Genomic DNA, 18,902 nt, shown 5'->3' on the forward strand with positions numbered 1-18,902 from the left:
CGGTGAGGGAGAGCGGTGAGGGAGAGCGGTGAGGGAGAGCGGTGAGGGAGAGCGGTGAGGTAGAGCGGTGAGGGAGAGCGGTGAGGGAGAGCGGTGAGGGAGAGCGGTGAGGGAGAGCGGTGAGGGAGAGGGGTGAGGGAGAGTGGAGAGGGAGAGTGGAGAGGGAGAGGGGTGAGGGAGAGTGGAGAGGGGTGAGGGAGAGTGGTGAGGGAGAGTGGTGAGGGAGAGCGGTGAGGGAGAGCGGTGAGGGACAGGGGTGAGGGAGAGTGGAGAGGGAGAGGGGTGAGGGAGAGCGGTGAGGGAGAGCGGTGAGGGAGAGCGGTGAGGGAGAGCGGAGAGGGAGAGCGGTGAGGGAGAGCGGTGAGGGAGAGCGGTGAGGGACAGGGGTGAGGGAGAGCGGTGAGGGAGAGCGGTGAGGGAGAGCGGAGAGGGAGAGCGGAGAGGGAGAGCGGTGAGGGAGAGCGGTGAGGGAGAGCGGTGAGGGAGAGCGGTGAGGGACAGGGGTGAGGGAGAGCGGTGAGGGAGAGCGGTGAGGGACAGGGGTGAGGGAGAGCGGTGAGGGAGAGCGGTGAGGGACAGGGGTGAGGGAGAGCGGTGAGGGAGAGCGGTGAGGGAGAGCGGTGAGGGAGAGCGGTGAGGGAGAGCGGTGAGGGACAGGGGTGAGGGAGAGCGGTGAGGGAGAGCGGTGAGGGAGTTTTTCTTGCAGGGAAATCAAAACACTCGACAAACTGGGGCGATGACGACGACGATGACGATGGTGCGTGTACGTACGTTGAACTTCTTTCACACCGTACGTAGCCAACCACGCTAATCGGAGATTAGCGTGGTTGGCTACGTACATGGTTGTTATCGTTGTTGTTGTCGTTGTTGTTGTTGTTATCGTTGTTGTTATTGTTGTTGGTATTGTTGTTGTTATCGTTGTTGTTATTGTTGTTGTTATTGTTGTTGTTATCGTTGTTGTTATTGTTGTTGGTATTGTTGTTGTTATCGTTGTTGTTGTTGTTATCGTTGTTGTTGTTATCGTTGTTGTTATTGTTGTTGTTATCGTTGTTGTTGTTATCGTTGTTGTTGTTATCGTTGTTGTTATTGTTGTTGTTATCGTTGTTGTTATCGTTGTTGTTATTGTTGTTGGTATTGTTGTTGTTATCGTTGTTGTTGTTGTTATCGTTGTTGTTGTTATCGTTGTTGTTATTGTTGTTGTTATTGTTGTCGTTGTTATTGTTGCTACAAGATGGGACCTTTTTTGCCAGTCTAAAAGTCAGAAAAAAAATCAGAATAGATTTCACCCTTTCTGTTACGACGTTCAAACAGCAATTCGAAACATTTTGCACGGAATCATCATGTCTGCACTAAGCCACAACACGCTACGTGTGCTGAACAGGCGCACCAGATGTTCGCTACACGCGCACAAGGTGAGAGGCAGGGACAGAGAACAGGACCAGGAGGTTTAGATCCTCAGAGGACAGAACAGCAGGAACGGGACACGGGCGTGACAGGAGATGCGCAAGTTTGAAGTTTAAACGCGCGCTGTGGCTGGGCATGGTTCATCCCGTTAACATCCAACAGCAGGAACACGGCAATTGTCGGAGGTTAAAAATCATCGCCTCGGAGATCATCGACACGACCCCGTGAGCTTTCTAGAGTTCGTGCCTTGAACTTCTTCCGCGCGCCTCGCCGTTAGAACAAAGAACACTCGTCTTTATAACGCGGAACGCTTAGTAGTCGTGTCTTACCTTCCATTTATAACTCGCTTATCCTCCGCCATTCCCAAGTCGAGGATCGTATATCCTGACCCAGCAGCATAGCTTGAAAACCAGAGCCAATCGACACGTTTAAGCAAAACTTTCATTCTCAGTGACCCAGAATGAGTAAAGTTGGACTACATTCATTTCGTGAGCATTTTGGCCGTAGACCCGTGTAAGCGAACACGACACTCCCAAGTCTGGCTCTGTTAAAGAAATACACAAACCACTCACTGGAGTGAAACCGGCAGATGAATGATTAGAGGAGTTAAGTGAATAGGTTAACGCACCGCAAGCGGAAAACGCCTTCAGATAAACTCCAGTGAGTGGTTTGTGTATTTCTTTAACAGAGCCAGACTTGGGAGTGTCGTGTTCGCTTACACGGGTCTACGGCCAAAATGCTTCCGAAATAAATGTAGTCCAACTTTACTAACTCTGGGTCACTGAGAATGAAAGTTTTGCTTAAACGTGTCGATTGGCTCTGGTTTTCAAGCTATGCTGCTGGGTCAGGATATACGAGCCTCGACTTGTGAATGGCGGAGGATAAGCGAGTTATAAAGGGAAAACCAGAAATTACTCAAATACATCTTTGACTGGATCTATGAATACATCTATGACTGGGTTTGGACAGGACTTACTTTTTGAGCAATACAATGAATGATGCCATCTGAACCTGGTATTGCATCATCCATGATACGAATTGCATCATGCTATTCCTAGAAGTCAAGACCTCGGTTTAGAATTTATGAGTAAAACTCTACTATCTACACAATATACATAGACGTAAAATGTAAAAACTTCAATATCTTGGGAACAGTAGCCAATCAATCGTTTTAATTGTCATATTTGAATTCAGCGCATCAAAATCCATAATAAACAGCACATTTCATCTCTGAAGCAGACGACGTCTAAAAAAATTGTAGCCCACTGTGATAGGCCCCAGGAGGGATCAGGGTATCTCAGTGTCTTGAGACTCGGCTCCAGGAGACCGGGTCTCAGGAACTTGAGACTCGGCTCCAGGAGACCGGGTCTCAGGGTCTTGAGACTCGGCTCCAGGAGACCGGGTCTCAGGAACTTGAGACTCGGCTCCAGGAGACCGGGTCTCAGGGTCTTAGACTCGGCTCCAGGAGATCGGGTCACAGGGTCTTGAGACTCGGCTCCAGGAGACCGGGTCTCAGAAACTTGAGACTCGGCTCCAGGAGACCGGGTCTCAGGGTCTTGAGACTCGGCTCCAGGAGACCGGGTCTCAGGAACTTGAGACTCGGCTCCAGGAGACCGGGTCTCAGGGTCTTGAGACTCGGCTCCAGGAGACCGGGTCTCAGGAACTTGAGACTCGGCTCCAGGAGACCGGGTCTCAGGGTCTTGAGACTCGGCTCCAGGAGATCGGGTCACAGGGTCTTGAGACTCGGCTCCAGGAGACTGGGTCTCAGAAACTTGAGACTCGGCTCCAGGAGACCGGGTCTCAGGGTCTTGAAACTCGGCTCCAGGAGACCGGGTCTCAGCGTCTTGAGACTCGGCTCCAGGAGACCGGGTCTCAGCGTCTTGAGACTCGGCTCCAGGAGACCGGGTCTCAGTGTCTTGAGACTCGGCTCCAGGAGACCGGGTCTCAGGGTCTTGAGACTCGGCTCCAGGAGACCGGGTCTCAGGGTCTTGAGACTCGGCTCCAGGAGACCGGGTCTCAGGGTCTTGAGACTCGGCTCCAGGAGACCGGGTCTCAGGGTCTTGAGACTCGGCTCCAGGAGACCGGGTCTCAGGGTCTTGAGACTCGGCTCCAGGAGACCAGGTCTCAGTGTCTTGAGACTCGGCTCCAGGAGACCAGGTCTCAGTGTCTTGAGACTCGGCTCCAGGAGACCGGGTCTCAGGGTCTTGAGACTCGGCTCCAGGAGACCGAGTCTCAGGGTCTTGAGACTCGGCTCCAGGAGATCGGGTCTCAGGGTCTTGAGACTCGGCTCCAGGAGACCGGGTCTCAGTGTCTTGAGACTCGGCTCCAGGAGACCGGGTCTCAGGGACTTGAGACTCGGCTCCAGGAGACCGAGTCTCAGGGTCTTGAGACTCGGCTCCAGGAGACCGAGTCTCAGGGTCTTGAGACTCGGCTCCAGGAGATCGGGTCTCAGGGTCTTGAGACTCGGCTCCAGGAGACCGGGTCTCAGTGTCTTGAGACTCGGCTCCAGGAGACCGGGTCTCAGGGTCTTGAGACTCGGCTCCAGGAGACCGAGTCTCAGGGTCTTGAGACTCGGCTCCAGGAGATCGGGTCTCAGTGTCTTGAGACTCGGCTCCAGGAGACCGGGTCTCAGGGTCTTGAGACTCGGCTCCAGGAGACCGGGTCTCAGGGACTTGAGACTCGGCTCCAGGAGACCGGGTCTCAGGGTCTTGAGACTCGGCTCCAGGAGACCGGGTCTCAGGGACTTGAGACTCGGCTCCAGGAGACAGGATTTCTGGATCAATGCCGTCTCAAGACTTGTACTCTCACCCAGTCACCCCTCTCACTGACCGCCCCGCTCTGCTGACTGGCTCTGAGCCCGCACCCTAAACTATTCACGTCGCTGAACACAAGGCCACGCAGCCGCGGCCGTAGAGACTTGCCATGGAGACTTGCCATGGCGACTTTCCATGGAGACTTGCCATGGAGACTTGCCATGGAGACTTGCCATGGAGACTTGCCATGGAGACTTGCCACCCAGAGGGCCTCGCTCGCCCCGGCGGTTTTGAACGGGGGAATCAACCAGGTGGGGTAAAGCGTGGGGCACTGCCATGTTCATCCCAGACGTGCTGGGCCCAGCGTGGAAGAGTAGGCCAAGTAACGCACTTGTGGAGGTCCTCCCCCGCCCTCCCACTGGCCAGCAGTGGAGTGAGCAGGCTATTGCAGGGCTGCGCCTGAGAAATGGTGGGGGGGAGGGGGGAGCGGTGGTGTAGTGGTTTGCGCGCTGCGCTACGAACCCAGCGACCCGAGTTCGATTCCCGCTCCCGGCCAGTGACGATTATCAGAACCAGTCCTGGGCCTCCCCTAGGTCGACTCGGCCTCAAATGTCTTCTCTCGCCCTCTCTCGCCCTCAGAACCCGAACGAGTCGCTGCACACGCACAGCCCCGACCTGAGTCCCTGCTTCCAGATGTCGGTGCTCGTGTGGGCGCCCTGCCTCTACCTGTGGCTCAGCTGCCCCTTCTACTGGGCCTACCTGCAGCGCAACAAGCGCGGCTACATCAGGCTCACGCTGCTGTGCAGGGCGAAGTCGGTGAGTCTGAGTGAGTGAGTGAGTGTGAGTGAGTGTGAGTGTGAGTCTACTGGGCCTACCTGCAGCGCAACAAGCGCGGCTACATCAGGTTCACGCTGCTGTGCAGGGCGAAGTCGGTGAGTGTGAGTGAGTGAGTGTGAGTGAGTGTGAGTGAGTGTGAGTGAGTGTGAGTGAGTGTGAGTGAGTGTGAGTGAGTGAGTGTGAGTGTGAGTCAGTGAGTGAGTGAGTGTGAGTGAGTGAGTGAGTGTGAGTGAGTGTGAGTGAGTGAGTGAGTGTGAGTGAGTGAGTGAGTGTGAGTGAGTGAGTGAGTGTGAGTGAGTGAGTGAGTGTGAGTGAGTGAGTGAGTGTGAGTGAGTGTGAGTGAGTGTGAGTCTACTGGGCCTACCTGCAGCGCAACAAGCGCGGCTACATCCGGCTCACGCTGCTGTGCAGGGCGAAGTCGGTGAGTGTGAGTGTGTGTGAGTGTGTGTGAGTGAGTGTGAGTGTGTGTGAGTGAGAGTGAGTGTGTGTGAGTGTGTATGTGAGTGAGTGAATGAGTGAGAGTGTCTGTGTGTGAGTGTGGGTGTGTGTGAGTGAGTGAGTGTGTGTGAGTGTGTGTGAGTGAGAGTGAGTGAGTGTGTGTGAGTGTGTGTGAGTGTGTGAATGTGAGTGTTAGTGAGTGTGTGTGAGTAAGTGAGTGAGTGTGTGTGTGTGAGTGAGTGTGTGTGAGAGTGGCTGTGTGTGTGTGTGAGTGAGTGAGTGTGAGTGTGTGTGAGTGAGTGTGTGTGAGTGAGTGTGAGTGAGTGTGTGTGAGTGTGAGTGTGCACAAGTGTGCAGTCGCCCTCCGGCAACAACGGAGGGTAGAGGAGCGACGCTCGCAACAACGAGCGGGGCGCCGGGCGGTTAAAATGCAGCAAGTCGGCACAGTGGGAGGTGGTGCATCTACCGGTCATCTCAGTCAGTCAACCCATGGCACCTGCTGGGTCTGTCCCGAGACCTCCTGCACCTAGCCTGGCACAGTAGGGGGTACGGCTGGTGGTGCATCTACCGGTCATCTCAGTCAGTTAACCCATGGCACCTGCTGGGTCTGTCCCGAGATCTCATGCCAGCAGCGAGCCTTCGACACTCCACGTGGCCTCAACGTGCACCTAGCCTGGCGCAGGTGCCGTGGCGGTTGTATTGATATTGGGAAGTTTGCGAGTCTGGGCAATGTCTATGATACCATCAGGAGGCCCGGGCTCTGGGTTGTTCTTCGTGCTTTCGGAGTCCCTGACGCGCTGCTCACGATCGCCAAGGGCCTTCATGATGGCGAGCCGGCCCCGCTGTCCAGTACTGGTCTGACTATCATCAGTCAATCACTCTTGTGACTTCCACATTTGTCGTCAACTCCTCGCTCAGCACAACTCCTACCCCATTCGCCTTGCTGTCGTTCCGTGGGAGAACAATTTAAAACCACGGCCAGTCCCTTTCGCTCTGCTGCCTTTCCATTTTGTTTCCTGGACGCACGCGTCTTCCCTCCTCCTCCTCCTCCTCAAGCGGCCCGCTCATTCCTCACCTTTCACCGTCATTGTTCCAATATTCCACGTGGCCAACCCCCGATATCTCCCTGCGTCGTGCGGACAACGCGACTGCCGCCGCCCGGCTCCGCGCTCGCTGCAGCGGCGGGGTCATTGGGTCCCGGGATTCTACGCCCCTCTGCCGACTCAAGGGGCTCGCGAGCGACTGAGGCCCCCTCGGTCTGCCAGGACTCCACCCCCCCCCCCCCCCCCGTGCTGTCTTGGCTTCAGGGTTCCTGCTGCCGGTCGCAAACCAGGCGTCGACCCTCCCCCTTGTGCCCTGACTTGGGGCAGGCGGAGACACGCAGTTTCTGGTGGAGTTTGCTCGCTAACAGCACTTGCCCTGACAGTCTGTTGCAGGCTATACAGGGGATCTTTGTCTTTGTTTGCGTGGCGGTGTGAGTGTGTACGTGCATGTGCGTTGTTAGTGTGTGCATGCGTGTGTGTGTGTTACTATGGGCACAGTAGGGGGCACAGGTGGTGCATCGGCCACTCATCTCAGTCAGTCGACCCACGGCACCTGCTGCGTCTGCCCCGTGACCTCCTGCCAGCGGGCGTTCGACACTTCACGTGGCCTCAACGTGCACCTAGCCTGGCACAAGCGCCGTGGTGACGTCACCGCCACCGGCGGTTGTTGTTGTTGTGAGTGTGAGTGGGCGTGGTGCTGGCCACCCACCCCCTCGTGTGCCACCGTGCCGGCCTTCATAAGGTGCTGCCACTCGCTAACAGCACTTGCCCCAACAGTCTCTTGAGGCTACATGCAGGGGAGCTTTGTCTTTGGGGCGGTCGCGCGCTGCACTAAGAGCCCGGCGACCCGAGTTCGATTCCCGCCCATGGCCACCACCAGTGACGATAATCTGAACCGGTCTTGCCCCCCCCTAGGTCGACTCAGCCTCAAGTGAGTACCTGGTGAGGCGTGTGAACATCGCTAGCGCTGGGGAGAAACTAACTTGGACTCAAACTAAGTTTCATTTCGCCAGGCAAGACCTTCCGAGCTCTGCAGCCATCACAAGTGATCGCTCCACAGAGCGGGGCTCTTCACGTGGGAATGTCCAAAGAACGGGAGAACATGGAGAGACATCTACGTGAGAGAGAGAGAGAGAGACATCCAGACTCCGGGATTGAACCCACGACCTCCTGTAGACCAGGCGAGGTCGTCAACATCTCCCCACCCAGCCCCTTCGTGCGCCGTGCCGGCCTTCGGAGGCGCTTGCTCCTCGCTAGCAGCACTTGCCCCAGCAGCCTCTCAGCTCTACACGTGGGGGGGGGGGTGGGGGGTGGGGGTCTGAGTCTTTGCATTGTGTGTTGGCGGCTGCGTGAACTATGCCGTGTAACCTGTCCCGCTGCCTGCTAGGGTAAGCTGGCAGCGTGATGACTTTACTTACCTGCGACCCATGACCTCCTGCCGGCGGGCGTTCCACACTTCACGTGGTGGCCTCAACGTGCACCTAGCCTGGCACAGGCGCCGTGGGGACGTCACCGCCACTTAGTGGCTGGATGGCGGTTGTTGTTGTGGTTATATTTAAGTAACGTTAATGATTGTTTGAGCGCCGAGTTGCAGTGCTGGGGAGTGTTCTACCTGAGCGGCTTTAGGGGGAATGAGTCTGCAGTGCTTATTGAGTGTGTGTGTGTGGAGTGTGTGTGTGTGTGTGGAGTGTGTGTGTGTGTGGAGTGTGTGTGGAGTGTGTGTGTGTGTGTGGAGTGTGTGTGGAGTGTGTGTGTGTGGAGTGTGTGTGTGTGGAGTGTGTGTGTGTGGAGTGTGTGTGTGTGGAGTGTGTGTGTGTGGAGTGTGTGTGTGTGTGGAGTGTGTGTGTGTGGAGTGTGTGTGTGGGGTGTGTGGAGTGTGTGTGTGTGGAGTGTGTGTGTGTGTGTGTGGAGTGTGTGTGTGGAGTGTGTGGAGTGTGTGTGTGTGTGGAGTGTGTGTGTGGAGTGTGTGTGTGTGTGGAGTGTGTGTGTGTGTGGAGTGTGTTTGTGGAGTGTGTTTGTGGAGTGTGTGTGTGTGTGGAGTGTGTGTGTGAAGTGTGTGTGTGGAGTGTGTGTGTGAGTGTGTGTGTAATATACCTATTACCATCATTAGGGGAAAAAACGGTGATCCAATCTCCGACCCCCAGGAACAGGTTTGCAGATTTGCTGAGCATTTCTGTGAGGTCCTGGGGGAGGGGAAATCTCTCAGCCAGGAAAACATCATGTGGGGATAACCCTGCTGAGGCTGCGGTGCCTCAAATATTGGAAGAGGTCACCCCCTGTGAGCGGCTGGCTGAGGTGCCATCTGTTGAGGAAGTACTGAAGGCGATCCGGAGTCTGAGACCAGGAAAGGCACCGGGCAGAGATGATCTCCCAAGCGAAATGCTGAGGGAGGGTGGCGTTTGTGCACAGACTGCCCTATATGACATCATAACAACAGTCTGGACCACTGGACGGGTTCCGCAGGATTGGAAGGATGCCCTGGTGGTCCCCCTCTTTAAGAATGTGGACCGCACAGACTGTAACAACTACAGGGGCATCTCACTCCTCAATGAGTGTCCGGTGCGGTGTGTAGTAAACATCGCCACCGGGGAGACAAAGGCGGCCGGGCTTGATGCCCCCTGGTGCGCCGTGCCGGCCTTCGTAGGGGCTGCTCGCTAACCGCACTTGCCGCACCGTTCTGCTGAGGCTACACGGGGGGTCTTTGCCTTTACCTGTGTGCGGTGCAGCTGTGTGCGGTGCTGCTGTGGCTGCTGTCCTGGCTGGACGTCTCCCTGGCGCTGTGGGAGTGGAGCCACGGACACGGGAGAGGCCTCGTCCACTTCATCAGCCCGCTGCTGCAGGGCGTCACCATGGTGGGGGCCTCACCACCACGCTCACCACGCTCGCTCGCTCACCATGCTCACCACGCTCGCTCACCACACTCACCACACTCACCACGCTCACCACGCTCACCCCACTCACCACGCTCATTCACACACCACACTCACCACGCTCACCACGCTCACCCCACTCACCACACTCATTCACACACCACACTCACCACGCTCGCTCACCACGCTCACTCACACACCACACTCACCACGCTCGCCACGCTCACTCACACACCACACTCACCACGCTCGCCACACTCGCCACACTCACCACGCTCACCACATGACATCATAATAACGTGTGTGCATGTGTGCATGTGTGTGTGTGTACGTGTGTGCGTGTGTGCGTGCGTAGCTGCTGGCGCTGCTGCTCGTGCACAGGGAGCGCCTGTGTGGTGTGCGCTCCTCCGGGGTGCTTCTCGTCTTCTGGCTGCTGCTGCTGCTCTGCTGCCTCCCTGCACTCCGCTCCAAGGCCATGCGGGCGCAGGACGCGGTGAGTGGCGCCACGTGGTGGGTGGCACCACGTGGTGAGTGGCACCACGTGGTGGGTGGCACCACGTGGTGCCACTCACCACGTGGTGGGTGGCACCACGTGGTGGGTGCTACCAAGGTTCCCCGCGTAGCCCACGCAGCCCAATGGAGCAAATGTCCGCGAGCGAGCAGCGAAGGTCACTTGTGCACACGCGTGAGTGTGTGCACACGCATGTGTGGGTGTGTGAGTGAGTGCGCGAACACGCGTCTTTGTGCTTGAGTGCTGTGAGTGCGTGCGTGTACCCGCGTCTTTGTGCGTGAGTGAGTGCGTGAGTGCGTGAGTGCGTGCGTGCGTGAGTGCGTGCATGAGTGCGTGCATGAGTGCGTGAGTGCGTGAGTGACTGCGTGAGTGCGTGCGTGTACCCGCGTCTTTGTGCGTGAGTGCGTGTATACGCGTGTGTGCGTGTGTGAGTGATTGCGTGAGTGCGTGCACGCGCGTGAGTGCGTGTATACGCGTGTGTGCGTGTGCGTGAGTGCGTGTGTGCGTGCGTGTACCCACGTCTTTGTGCGCGAGTGCGTGTGTACGCTCGTGCGTGTGTACGCGAGTGAAGGCTACGGGGTCACCTCTGTCTCTAGGGCCACGTGCAGGACCCGCTGCGGCTGGCCACGCTGAGTGCGCACGGCCTGCTGGCGCTGCTGCAGCTCGTCCTGTCCACGGTGCCGGACCGGCTGCCCTTCTTCACGCCCTACAGCGCCACCACGGTGCGTGCGTGTGCATGTGTTTGTTTGTGTGTGCGTGTGTGTGTGCGTGCGTGTGTGTGTGTGCGTGTGTGTGCGTGCGTGCGTGTGTGTGCGTGCGTGTGTGTGCGTGCATGTGTGTGTGCGTGTGTGTGTGCGTGTGTGTGTGTGTGTGTGCGCGTGTGTGTGTGCGTGTCTGCGTGCGTGTGTGTGGGCGTGTGTGTGTGCGTGCGTGCGTGCGTGTGTGCGTGTGTGCGTGTGTGCGTGCATCATCACCGTCACACCCAGCTAAGCAGCATCATCGCAACCCTCATCAGCAGCGGTGACATTAGCGATACTCACGACGACGACGACGACGACGCTTCTGTGCGTGGTGTGACGATGACGACGACGATGACGCCGATGACGACGACGATTCTGTGCGTGGTATGACGATGACGACGATTTTGTGCGTGGTGTGACGACGATGACGACGCTTCTGTGCGTGGTGTGACGACGATGACGACGACGAGGCCGCCGTGCCTCTCTCTGTCCGCCTCGCCGCTGCCCGTGAGCGTCGCCTCTCCCTGCCGTTCTCAGAACCCGTGCCCCGAGTCCAACGCTCCGTTCCTCTCGCAAGTCACCTTCTGGTGGTTCACGCGGTAAGACGCCCCCCCCCCGGCCCCCTCGCCACCGCACTCGCCCCCCCCCCCCTCCGGCCCCCTCCCCGCCGCCCTGGGAGGCCACGCGGGGGACCTTTGTCTGTGTGCCCGCCAGGATGTCGGTGCTGGGGTTCCGCCGCCCGCTGCTGGAGAGCGACCTGTGGAGTCTGGACGCGGCGCACGCGGCGCACACGCTGGCGCCGCGGCTGCAGCGCCAGTGGGAGCGCGAGTGGCGGCGGCACGGCGGGGGCCACGGCGGCAACGACGGCGTGACAACGACGTCGACGAAAACGTAACGCCATCAACAATATCAGTAACATCAACAACAATATACACAACAATATCAATAACATCAACAACAACACCATTAACAACATCAATAACAATATCAATAACAATAACATCAACAACATCAACAACAATATCAATAACATTAACAATATAAACAACAATATCTATAACATCAACAACATAAACAACAATATCAATAACATCAACAACATAAACAACAATATCAATAACATCAACAACATAAACAACAATATCAATAACAATATCAACAACATAAACAACAATATCAATAACATCAACAACATAAACAACAATATCAATAACAATATCAATAACATAAACAACAATATCAATAACAATAACATCGACAACATCAACAACAATATCAATAACATCAACAACAATATCAATAACATTAACAATATAAACAACAATATCAATAACAATATCAATAACATAAACAACAATATCAATAACAATAACATCGACAACATCAACAACAATATCAATAACATCAACAACAATATCAATAACATTAACAATATAAACAACAATATCAATAACAATAACATCAACAACGTCATAAACAACATCAATAGCATCAAGATGAATAACATCAAGAGAAACATTCATAATAACAACAGCAATAACATCAACATCAATAACATCAACATCATCATCAACAACATCATCATCAACATCAACACAATGGGTCCGAGAGTCTTGACACTCGGCTCCAGGAGACCGGCTCTCATGCTGCTGCTGCTGCTGATGATGATCTTGATGCTGCTGCTACTGATGATGATGATCTTGGCAATGCTATTGCTGCTGTTGATGATGATGATGATCTTGGTGGTGCCGTGTGTTCCCCAGGCCTGCAGGGACTGCGTCCGCGAGCGCCAGAGAGGAGGAGGAGGAGGAGGCGACGATGATGATGAAGAAGGAGGAGGAGGTCATCGCTGGTGCCGGCTCCTCCTCCTCATCCGCGCGAGCCCCCCGGGGTCCGTCGCTGTGGCGTGCGCTCTGCCGCTGCTTCGGGGGATACTTCCTCGTCGGCTCCTTCCTCAAGCTCTTCCAGGACCTGCTGCAGTTCATCGGCCCCATGGTGCTCAGGTATTACCGCACCACCGCCACCACCGCCACCACCGCCACCACTGCCGCCACCACCAATACCACCACCGTCACCGCCACCACCGCCGCCACCACCACCACCTCCGCCACCACCACCACCGCCACCACCGCCACCACCGCCACCACCACCATCCACCACCGCCACCACCACCACCACCGCCACCACCGCCACCACCACCATCCACCACCACCACCGTCACCGTTACCACCACCACCGTACCACCGCCACCACCACCGCCGCCACCGCCGCTACCCGCCACCATCACCGCCACCACCACCATCCACCGCCGCCAGCACCGCCACCACCACTACCGCCGCCACCACCACCATCCACCACCACCGCCACCACCACCATCCACCACGGCCGCCGCTGCCATCACCACCACCACCACCACCGCCGGCACCTTCAACAGAAGCAGCAACAGCAACCGTCGTCATCATTATCGTCGTCATCGTCATCATCGTCATCGTCGTCATTGCCAGTCATCATTGTCAGCATCATCATCATCGTCAGCAGGATAAATAATGAAATGGAAGTTGTAACGAGCACTCTTTGAGAGAGAGAGAGAGAGGTGAATGATTCAGAGGCTTAGGAAACCACAGACAAATAATCATCATAACAATAATTGACATTTGTAAAATGGCGAATGTCATCCGTAGATCGCAGTTCGCCACCTGCATGAAAAGCAGGACATAGGCAGAAGCAGCCTGGTGCACAGCCAACACAGTGAGGGGGTGGAGGCCAGTTCACCCACCCACTCACCCACTCACCCACTCACCCACTCGCTCACTCGCTCACCCACTCACCCACTCACTCACCCACCCACTCACCCACTCGCTCACTCACCCACTCCCTCACCCACTCGCTCACACACTCACCCACTCACCCACTCACTCACCCACTCGCTCACCCACTCACTCGCTCACACACTCACCCACTCACCCACTCACTCACCCACTCATCCACTCACTCGCTCACTCGCTCGCTCACTCACCCACCCACTCACCCACTCGCTCACCCACTCCCTCACCCACTCGCTCACACACTCACCCACTCACTCACTCGCTCACTCGCTCGCTCACCCACCCACTCACTCACCCACTCGCTCACCCACTCCCTCACCCACTCACCCACTCACCCACTCACTCACCCACTCATCCACTCCCTCACCCACTCGCTCACACACTCACCCACTCACTCACTCACTCACCCACTCACCCACTCGCTCACCCACTCGCTCACACACTCGCTCACCCACTCACTCACCCACTCGCTCACCCACTCACTCACCCACTCGCTCACCCGCTCACCCACTCGCTCACCCACTCCCTCACCCACTCACTCACACACTCACCCACTCACCCACTCACCCACTCACCCACTCACTCGCTCACCCACTCACTCACTCACCCACTCACTCACTCACTCACTCACCCACTCGCTCACCCACTCACTCACTCACCCACTCACTCACTCACTCACTCACCCACTCGCTCACCCACCCACTCACTCACCCACTCACCCACTCCCTCACCCACTCGCTCACACACTCACCCACTCGCTCACCCACTCCCTCACCCACTCGCTCACACACTCACACACTCATCCACTCCCTCACGCACTCGCTCACACACTCACCCACTCACTCACCCACTCACTCACCCACTCCCTCACCCACTCGCTCACACACTCACCCACTCACTCACCCACTCACCCACTCACCCACTCACCCACTCACTCACCCACTCATCCACTCCCTCACCCACTCGCTCACACACTCACCCACTCACTCACCCACTCACTCACCCACTCGCTCACACACTCACCCACTCACCCACTCGCTCACCCACTCGCTCACCCACTCGCTCACACACTCACCCACTCACCCACTCACTCACCCACTCATCCACTCCCTCACCCACTCGCTCACACACTCACCCACTCACTCACCCACTCACTCACCCACTCGCTCACCCGCTCACTCGCTCACTCACTCGCTCACACACTCACCCACTCGCTCACCCACTCACCTACTCGCTCACCCACTCGCTCACCCACTCACCCACTCGCTTACCCACTCACCCACCCACTCGCTCACCCACTCAGCCACTCACTCACTCACCCACACTCATCCACTCATCCACCCACTCACTCGCTCACTAGCTCACTCACCCACACGAGGTGGTGCTCGCTAAAAGCACTTGCCCTAACAGTCTGTTAAGTTTATCCGGGGGACCTTTGTCTGTAGAGCGGTAGTGTGTGGGTTAGCGCTGCGCTACGAACCGATTCCCGCTCACGGCCAACACCGGTGACGATTATCTGAACCGGTCCTGGGCCTACCCTAGGTCGACTCAGCCTCAAATTAGTACCTGGCGCGTTGTGTAAACATCGCCAAAGGGGAGACAAAGGCGGCCGGGCGTGGTGTTGGCCACCCACCCCCTCGTGTGCCGTGCCGGCCTTCATAGGTGTTACTCGCTAACAGCACTTGCCCCAACAGTCTGTTCAGGCTACCTGGGGGAGCTTTGTAATTGCGTGTGCGTGCTGCAGCCTGCTGATCCGCCTGGTGGAGAGCCCCGCGACGCCGTCGTGGCAGGGCTACTCGCTGGCCGTGCTGCTGCTCGCCAGCGCCTGCGTGCAGTCGCTGGTGCTGCAGCAGCACATGCACGTGTGCACCGTGACGGGCATACGCACACGCTCCGCCCTCACCGCCCTCGTCTACAACAAGGTGCGCACGCACGCGCACGCGCGTACACACACGCGCACACACACACACACGCGCATACACGCGCACACACAACAACAACAACAACCGCCATTCGCCACTAAGTGGCGGTGACGTCACCACGACGCTTGTGCCAGGCCATGTGCACCCTGAGGCCACGTGAAGTGTCGAACGCCCGCTGGCAGGAGGTCACGGGGCAGACCCAGGTGCCACGGGTCGACTGACCGAGATGACCGAGACGAGTGGCTGATGCACCACCTGTGCCCCCTACTGTGCCAACTTGCTGTGCTTTAGCCACCCAGCGCTCCGCTCGTTGTTGTGAGCGTCGCTCCTCCGCCCTCCGTTGTTGTTGGAGGGCGACTGCCTCCAACTGCCCAGTAGCGTCCTTCACGAGCCTCCTCCACTGAGGCCGATCTTGACACCGCTGGTACCAGTCATCGGCAAGTCCACTCAGCTCCACGTCCTCCTGTACCACATCACTCCATCTCTTCTCTAGCCCGTGCCGCGCCCGTTTAGCCCCCTCGATCCGGCCGAACAAAAGCTGTTTAGGCATGCGGTGGCTGGGCATGCGGGCTACATGACCCAGCCAACGCAGCCTTGCCTGCCGGAGGAGCTCACTGATAGGACTTTGCCCAGATCTTTCAAGGACTTGTGAGCTCCTCACACAATCCAGCCTGGTTAAACCCAGGATGGATCGTAGGCAGGCCAGCCTAAATGTTTCCAACCGGCGAAGATGCTCCACTAGGGGGGTCCACGTTTCGCAAGCGTAGAGAAGGGAGGGAATGACCGTGGCCGAGAAGACCTGAAGCTTCGTGCGGAGCGACAGACCAGGTAGCTTCCACACAGCGTTACGCAACCGATGAAAAGATATTGCCGCTCGACTGATTCGGAGTGAGACCTCTGCTGATAAACTGGAGCCGGTCATAAGCACACTGCCCAGGTATGGGAAACTCTCCACTCTCTCCACAACTGCCCCATCACCGATTGGGAGTTGTGGGGGTGGAGTGCCAGATGGTACAAAATACCCAGGCAGGTGCTTAGTTTTGGTGGGGCTGATGGTAAGGCCCCACCTCTTAGTGGCACGCTCCAGTCTCAGCAGCAGCGTCTCCAACTCCTCTTCTGAATGAGCAGCTATTACCAAATCATCGGCATACATAACGTGGTTGACCAATAGGGAGCCATCCCTTGATCGCACCCGGGCGTCGATCAGCCTCCCATTATATCTGTACCAAATGGTAATTCCCCCGGTACAGCTATTGAAGGCTTCACGAACTACGCAGTCGAAATAGATGTTAAATAATGTGGGAGCCAGAGGACATCCCTGTCGCACCCCAAGGTGTACAGGGAAAGGCTCCGACTCCCGGCCACGTAGTTTTACCCGGGCCCGCTCACCATCATGAAGGTCCTTAATGATCGTGAGCAGAGGGTCAGGGACTCCGAAAGCACGAAGAACAACCCAGAGCCCAGTCCGACTGATGGTATCATAGGCCTTGACCAGGTCAAGGCCTATGATACCACACACACACGCGTACACACACGCGTACACACACACGTACACGCACTCGTACACGCGCATACACACGCATACACGCGCACACACACGTACACACACACACACGCACATACACACACGCATACACACACACACACTACACACACGCTACACACATGCCTAGACGCACGCACGGCCACTCGGCTCCGCTGCGTGATCGAAGCTGCCGCTGCGTCCGCAGCCGCAGCGATGATGGTGGCACCATGGTGTCGTCATGGTGACGTCATGGTGTCGTCATGGTGACGTCGTGGTGTCGTCGTGGTGTCGTCACGGTGCTGACGCCGCCGCCGCGATGCTCTCCGGTTTTGCGGTCCCCGCAGTCCCTGGTGATGTCCAACGCGGCGAAGAAGTCGTCCACCGTGGGGGAGATCGTCAACCTGGTGGCCGTGGACGCGCAGAAGTTCAACGAGCTCCCCATCTACCTCAACATGCTGTGGTCCTCACCCTTCCAGATCGTCCTGGCCATGTACTTCCTCTGGCAGGTGAGGGCCGACGGACCGCGCCGTCGCTCATCGTGGGGGGCGGCGAGCGCGCTCCGCTACCAACCCCTGGCTGCCGCCCGACTTCGATTCCCGCTCACGGCCCCCGCCGCCGCCGGTGACGATTGCAACGATCTGATTAGCGCAGTTGGCTACGTACGTACGGTGCGAAAGAAGTTGAGCGTACGGACAGTACATCGCGACCGATCCCGGGCGGTCCCCGAGGTCGACTGGGTCTCAAATGACGACTTGGTACGTCGCGTAAAGACGTCGCTACCACCGGGGAGACAAAGGCGGCCGGGCGCGGCGCTGGCCACCCACCCCCTCGTGTACGCCGTGCCGTCCTTCACAGACGCTCGCTAACAGCACTTGCCCCGGCAACTCTGTTAAGGCTACGCGGGGGATCTTCGTCTTTGTTTGTGTGACAGACGCTCGGTCCGTCGGTCATGGCTGGAGTGGCCATCATGATTCTGCTGATCCCCGTCAACGGCTTCATCGCAGTGAAAACCAGAAGCTTGCAGGTACCCACGCTGAGCCAGGGCTCACGGTGACGGTGACGGCCGTGAAGTTGTGACGTTGTGAAGTTGAAGCCGATGCTGCTGATGCTGCTGCTGCTATTCATGGTGACGCTGGTGGTGAATGTGTGCTTGTGTGTCAGTTGACGACGATGACGACGATGACGACGATGTTGACGATGACGACGCCGTTGATGTTGACTGTGATGACAATGGTGGCGATGATGACGATGGTGATGATGACCATGATGACGACGATGATGACGATGACGATGATGATGATGACGATGGCAACAACGACGACAACAATGATGACAACGACGATGATGACGATGACGACGGCAATGACGACGACAACAACGACGACAACAACGATGACAACGACGATGATGACGATGACGACGCCGTTGATGTTGACTGTGACGACAATGGTGGCGATGATGACAATGACGACAATGATGATGACGATGATGACGACGATGATGACGATGACAACGGCAATGACGACGACAACAACGACGACAACGACGACGACAACGACGATGATGACGACGCCATCGTCGTCGTCTTTCCCACGGAACCCCGATCCTCCCGCTGGCAGACGGAGCAAATGAAGCTGAAGGACCGCCGCGTGAAGCTCATGAACGAGATGCTGGGAGGCATCAAGGTGCTGAAGCTGTACGCCTGGGAGCTCTCCTTCCAGGCCCAGGTGCTCGAGATCAGGAAGCAAGAGCTGAGCACACTGCGCAAGATGGCCTTCCTCAGCGCCCTCTCCATATTCTGCTGGGCCTGCGCGCCCTTCCTGGTACGCCCTTCCCGCTACTCCCTCCCTGCTACTCCCTCCCCACTACTCCCTCCCCGCTACACCCTACTGAGCTGTATAGTTTCTTTTCAGAAGCGACGTGCCCATCACAAATGATAGCTCAACGAAGCGGTTTATCATCATCATCACGTGACGATGATGATAATGATAAGCCAAATACTCTCAGCGCGTGACGATGATTCTAAATGCTGGA

General features: G+C 57.0%; 1 protein-coding gene across 1 annotated transcript in view; it reads left to right on the plus strand.

Moving 5' to 3' along the window:
* The window catches only part of LOC144950533 (multidrug resistance-associated protein 1-like), a 58,412-nt gene that overhangs the window by 17,045 nt on the left and 22,465 nt on the right, over positions 1 to 18,902 (plus strand). The window contains 11 exon segments of the mRNA XM_078880672.1: positions 4,797 to 4,973; positions 9,202 to 9,327; positions 9,701 to 9,838; positions 10,453 to 10,578; positions 11,134 to 11,195; positions 11,311 to 11,487; positions 12,360 to 12,599; positions 15,166 to 15,343; positions 17,213 to 17,374; positions 17,800 to 17,892; positions 18,488 to 18,691. Of these exon segments, the coding sequence (XP_078736798.1) occupies positions 4,797 to 4,973; positions 9,202 to 9,327; positions 9,701 to 9,838; positions 10,453 to 10,578; positions 11,134 to 11,195; positions 11,311 to 11,487; positions 12,360 to 12,599; positions 15,166 to 15,343; positions 17,213 to 17,374; positions 17,800 to 17,892; positions 18,488 to 18,691 (1,683 nt within the window).

The sequence above is a fragment of the Lampetra fluviatilis genome, chromosome 58 (genome assembly GCF_964198595.1).
Source record: "Lampetra fluviatilis chromosome 58, kcLamFluv1.1, whole genome shotgun sequence".
Classification (NCBI taxonomy): domain Eukaryota; kingdom Metazoa; phylum Chordata; class Hyperoartia; order Petromyzontiformes; family Petromyzontidae; genus Lampetra; species Lampetra fluviatilis.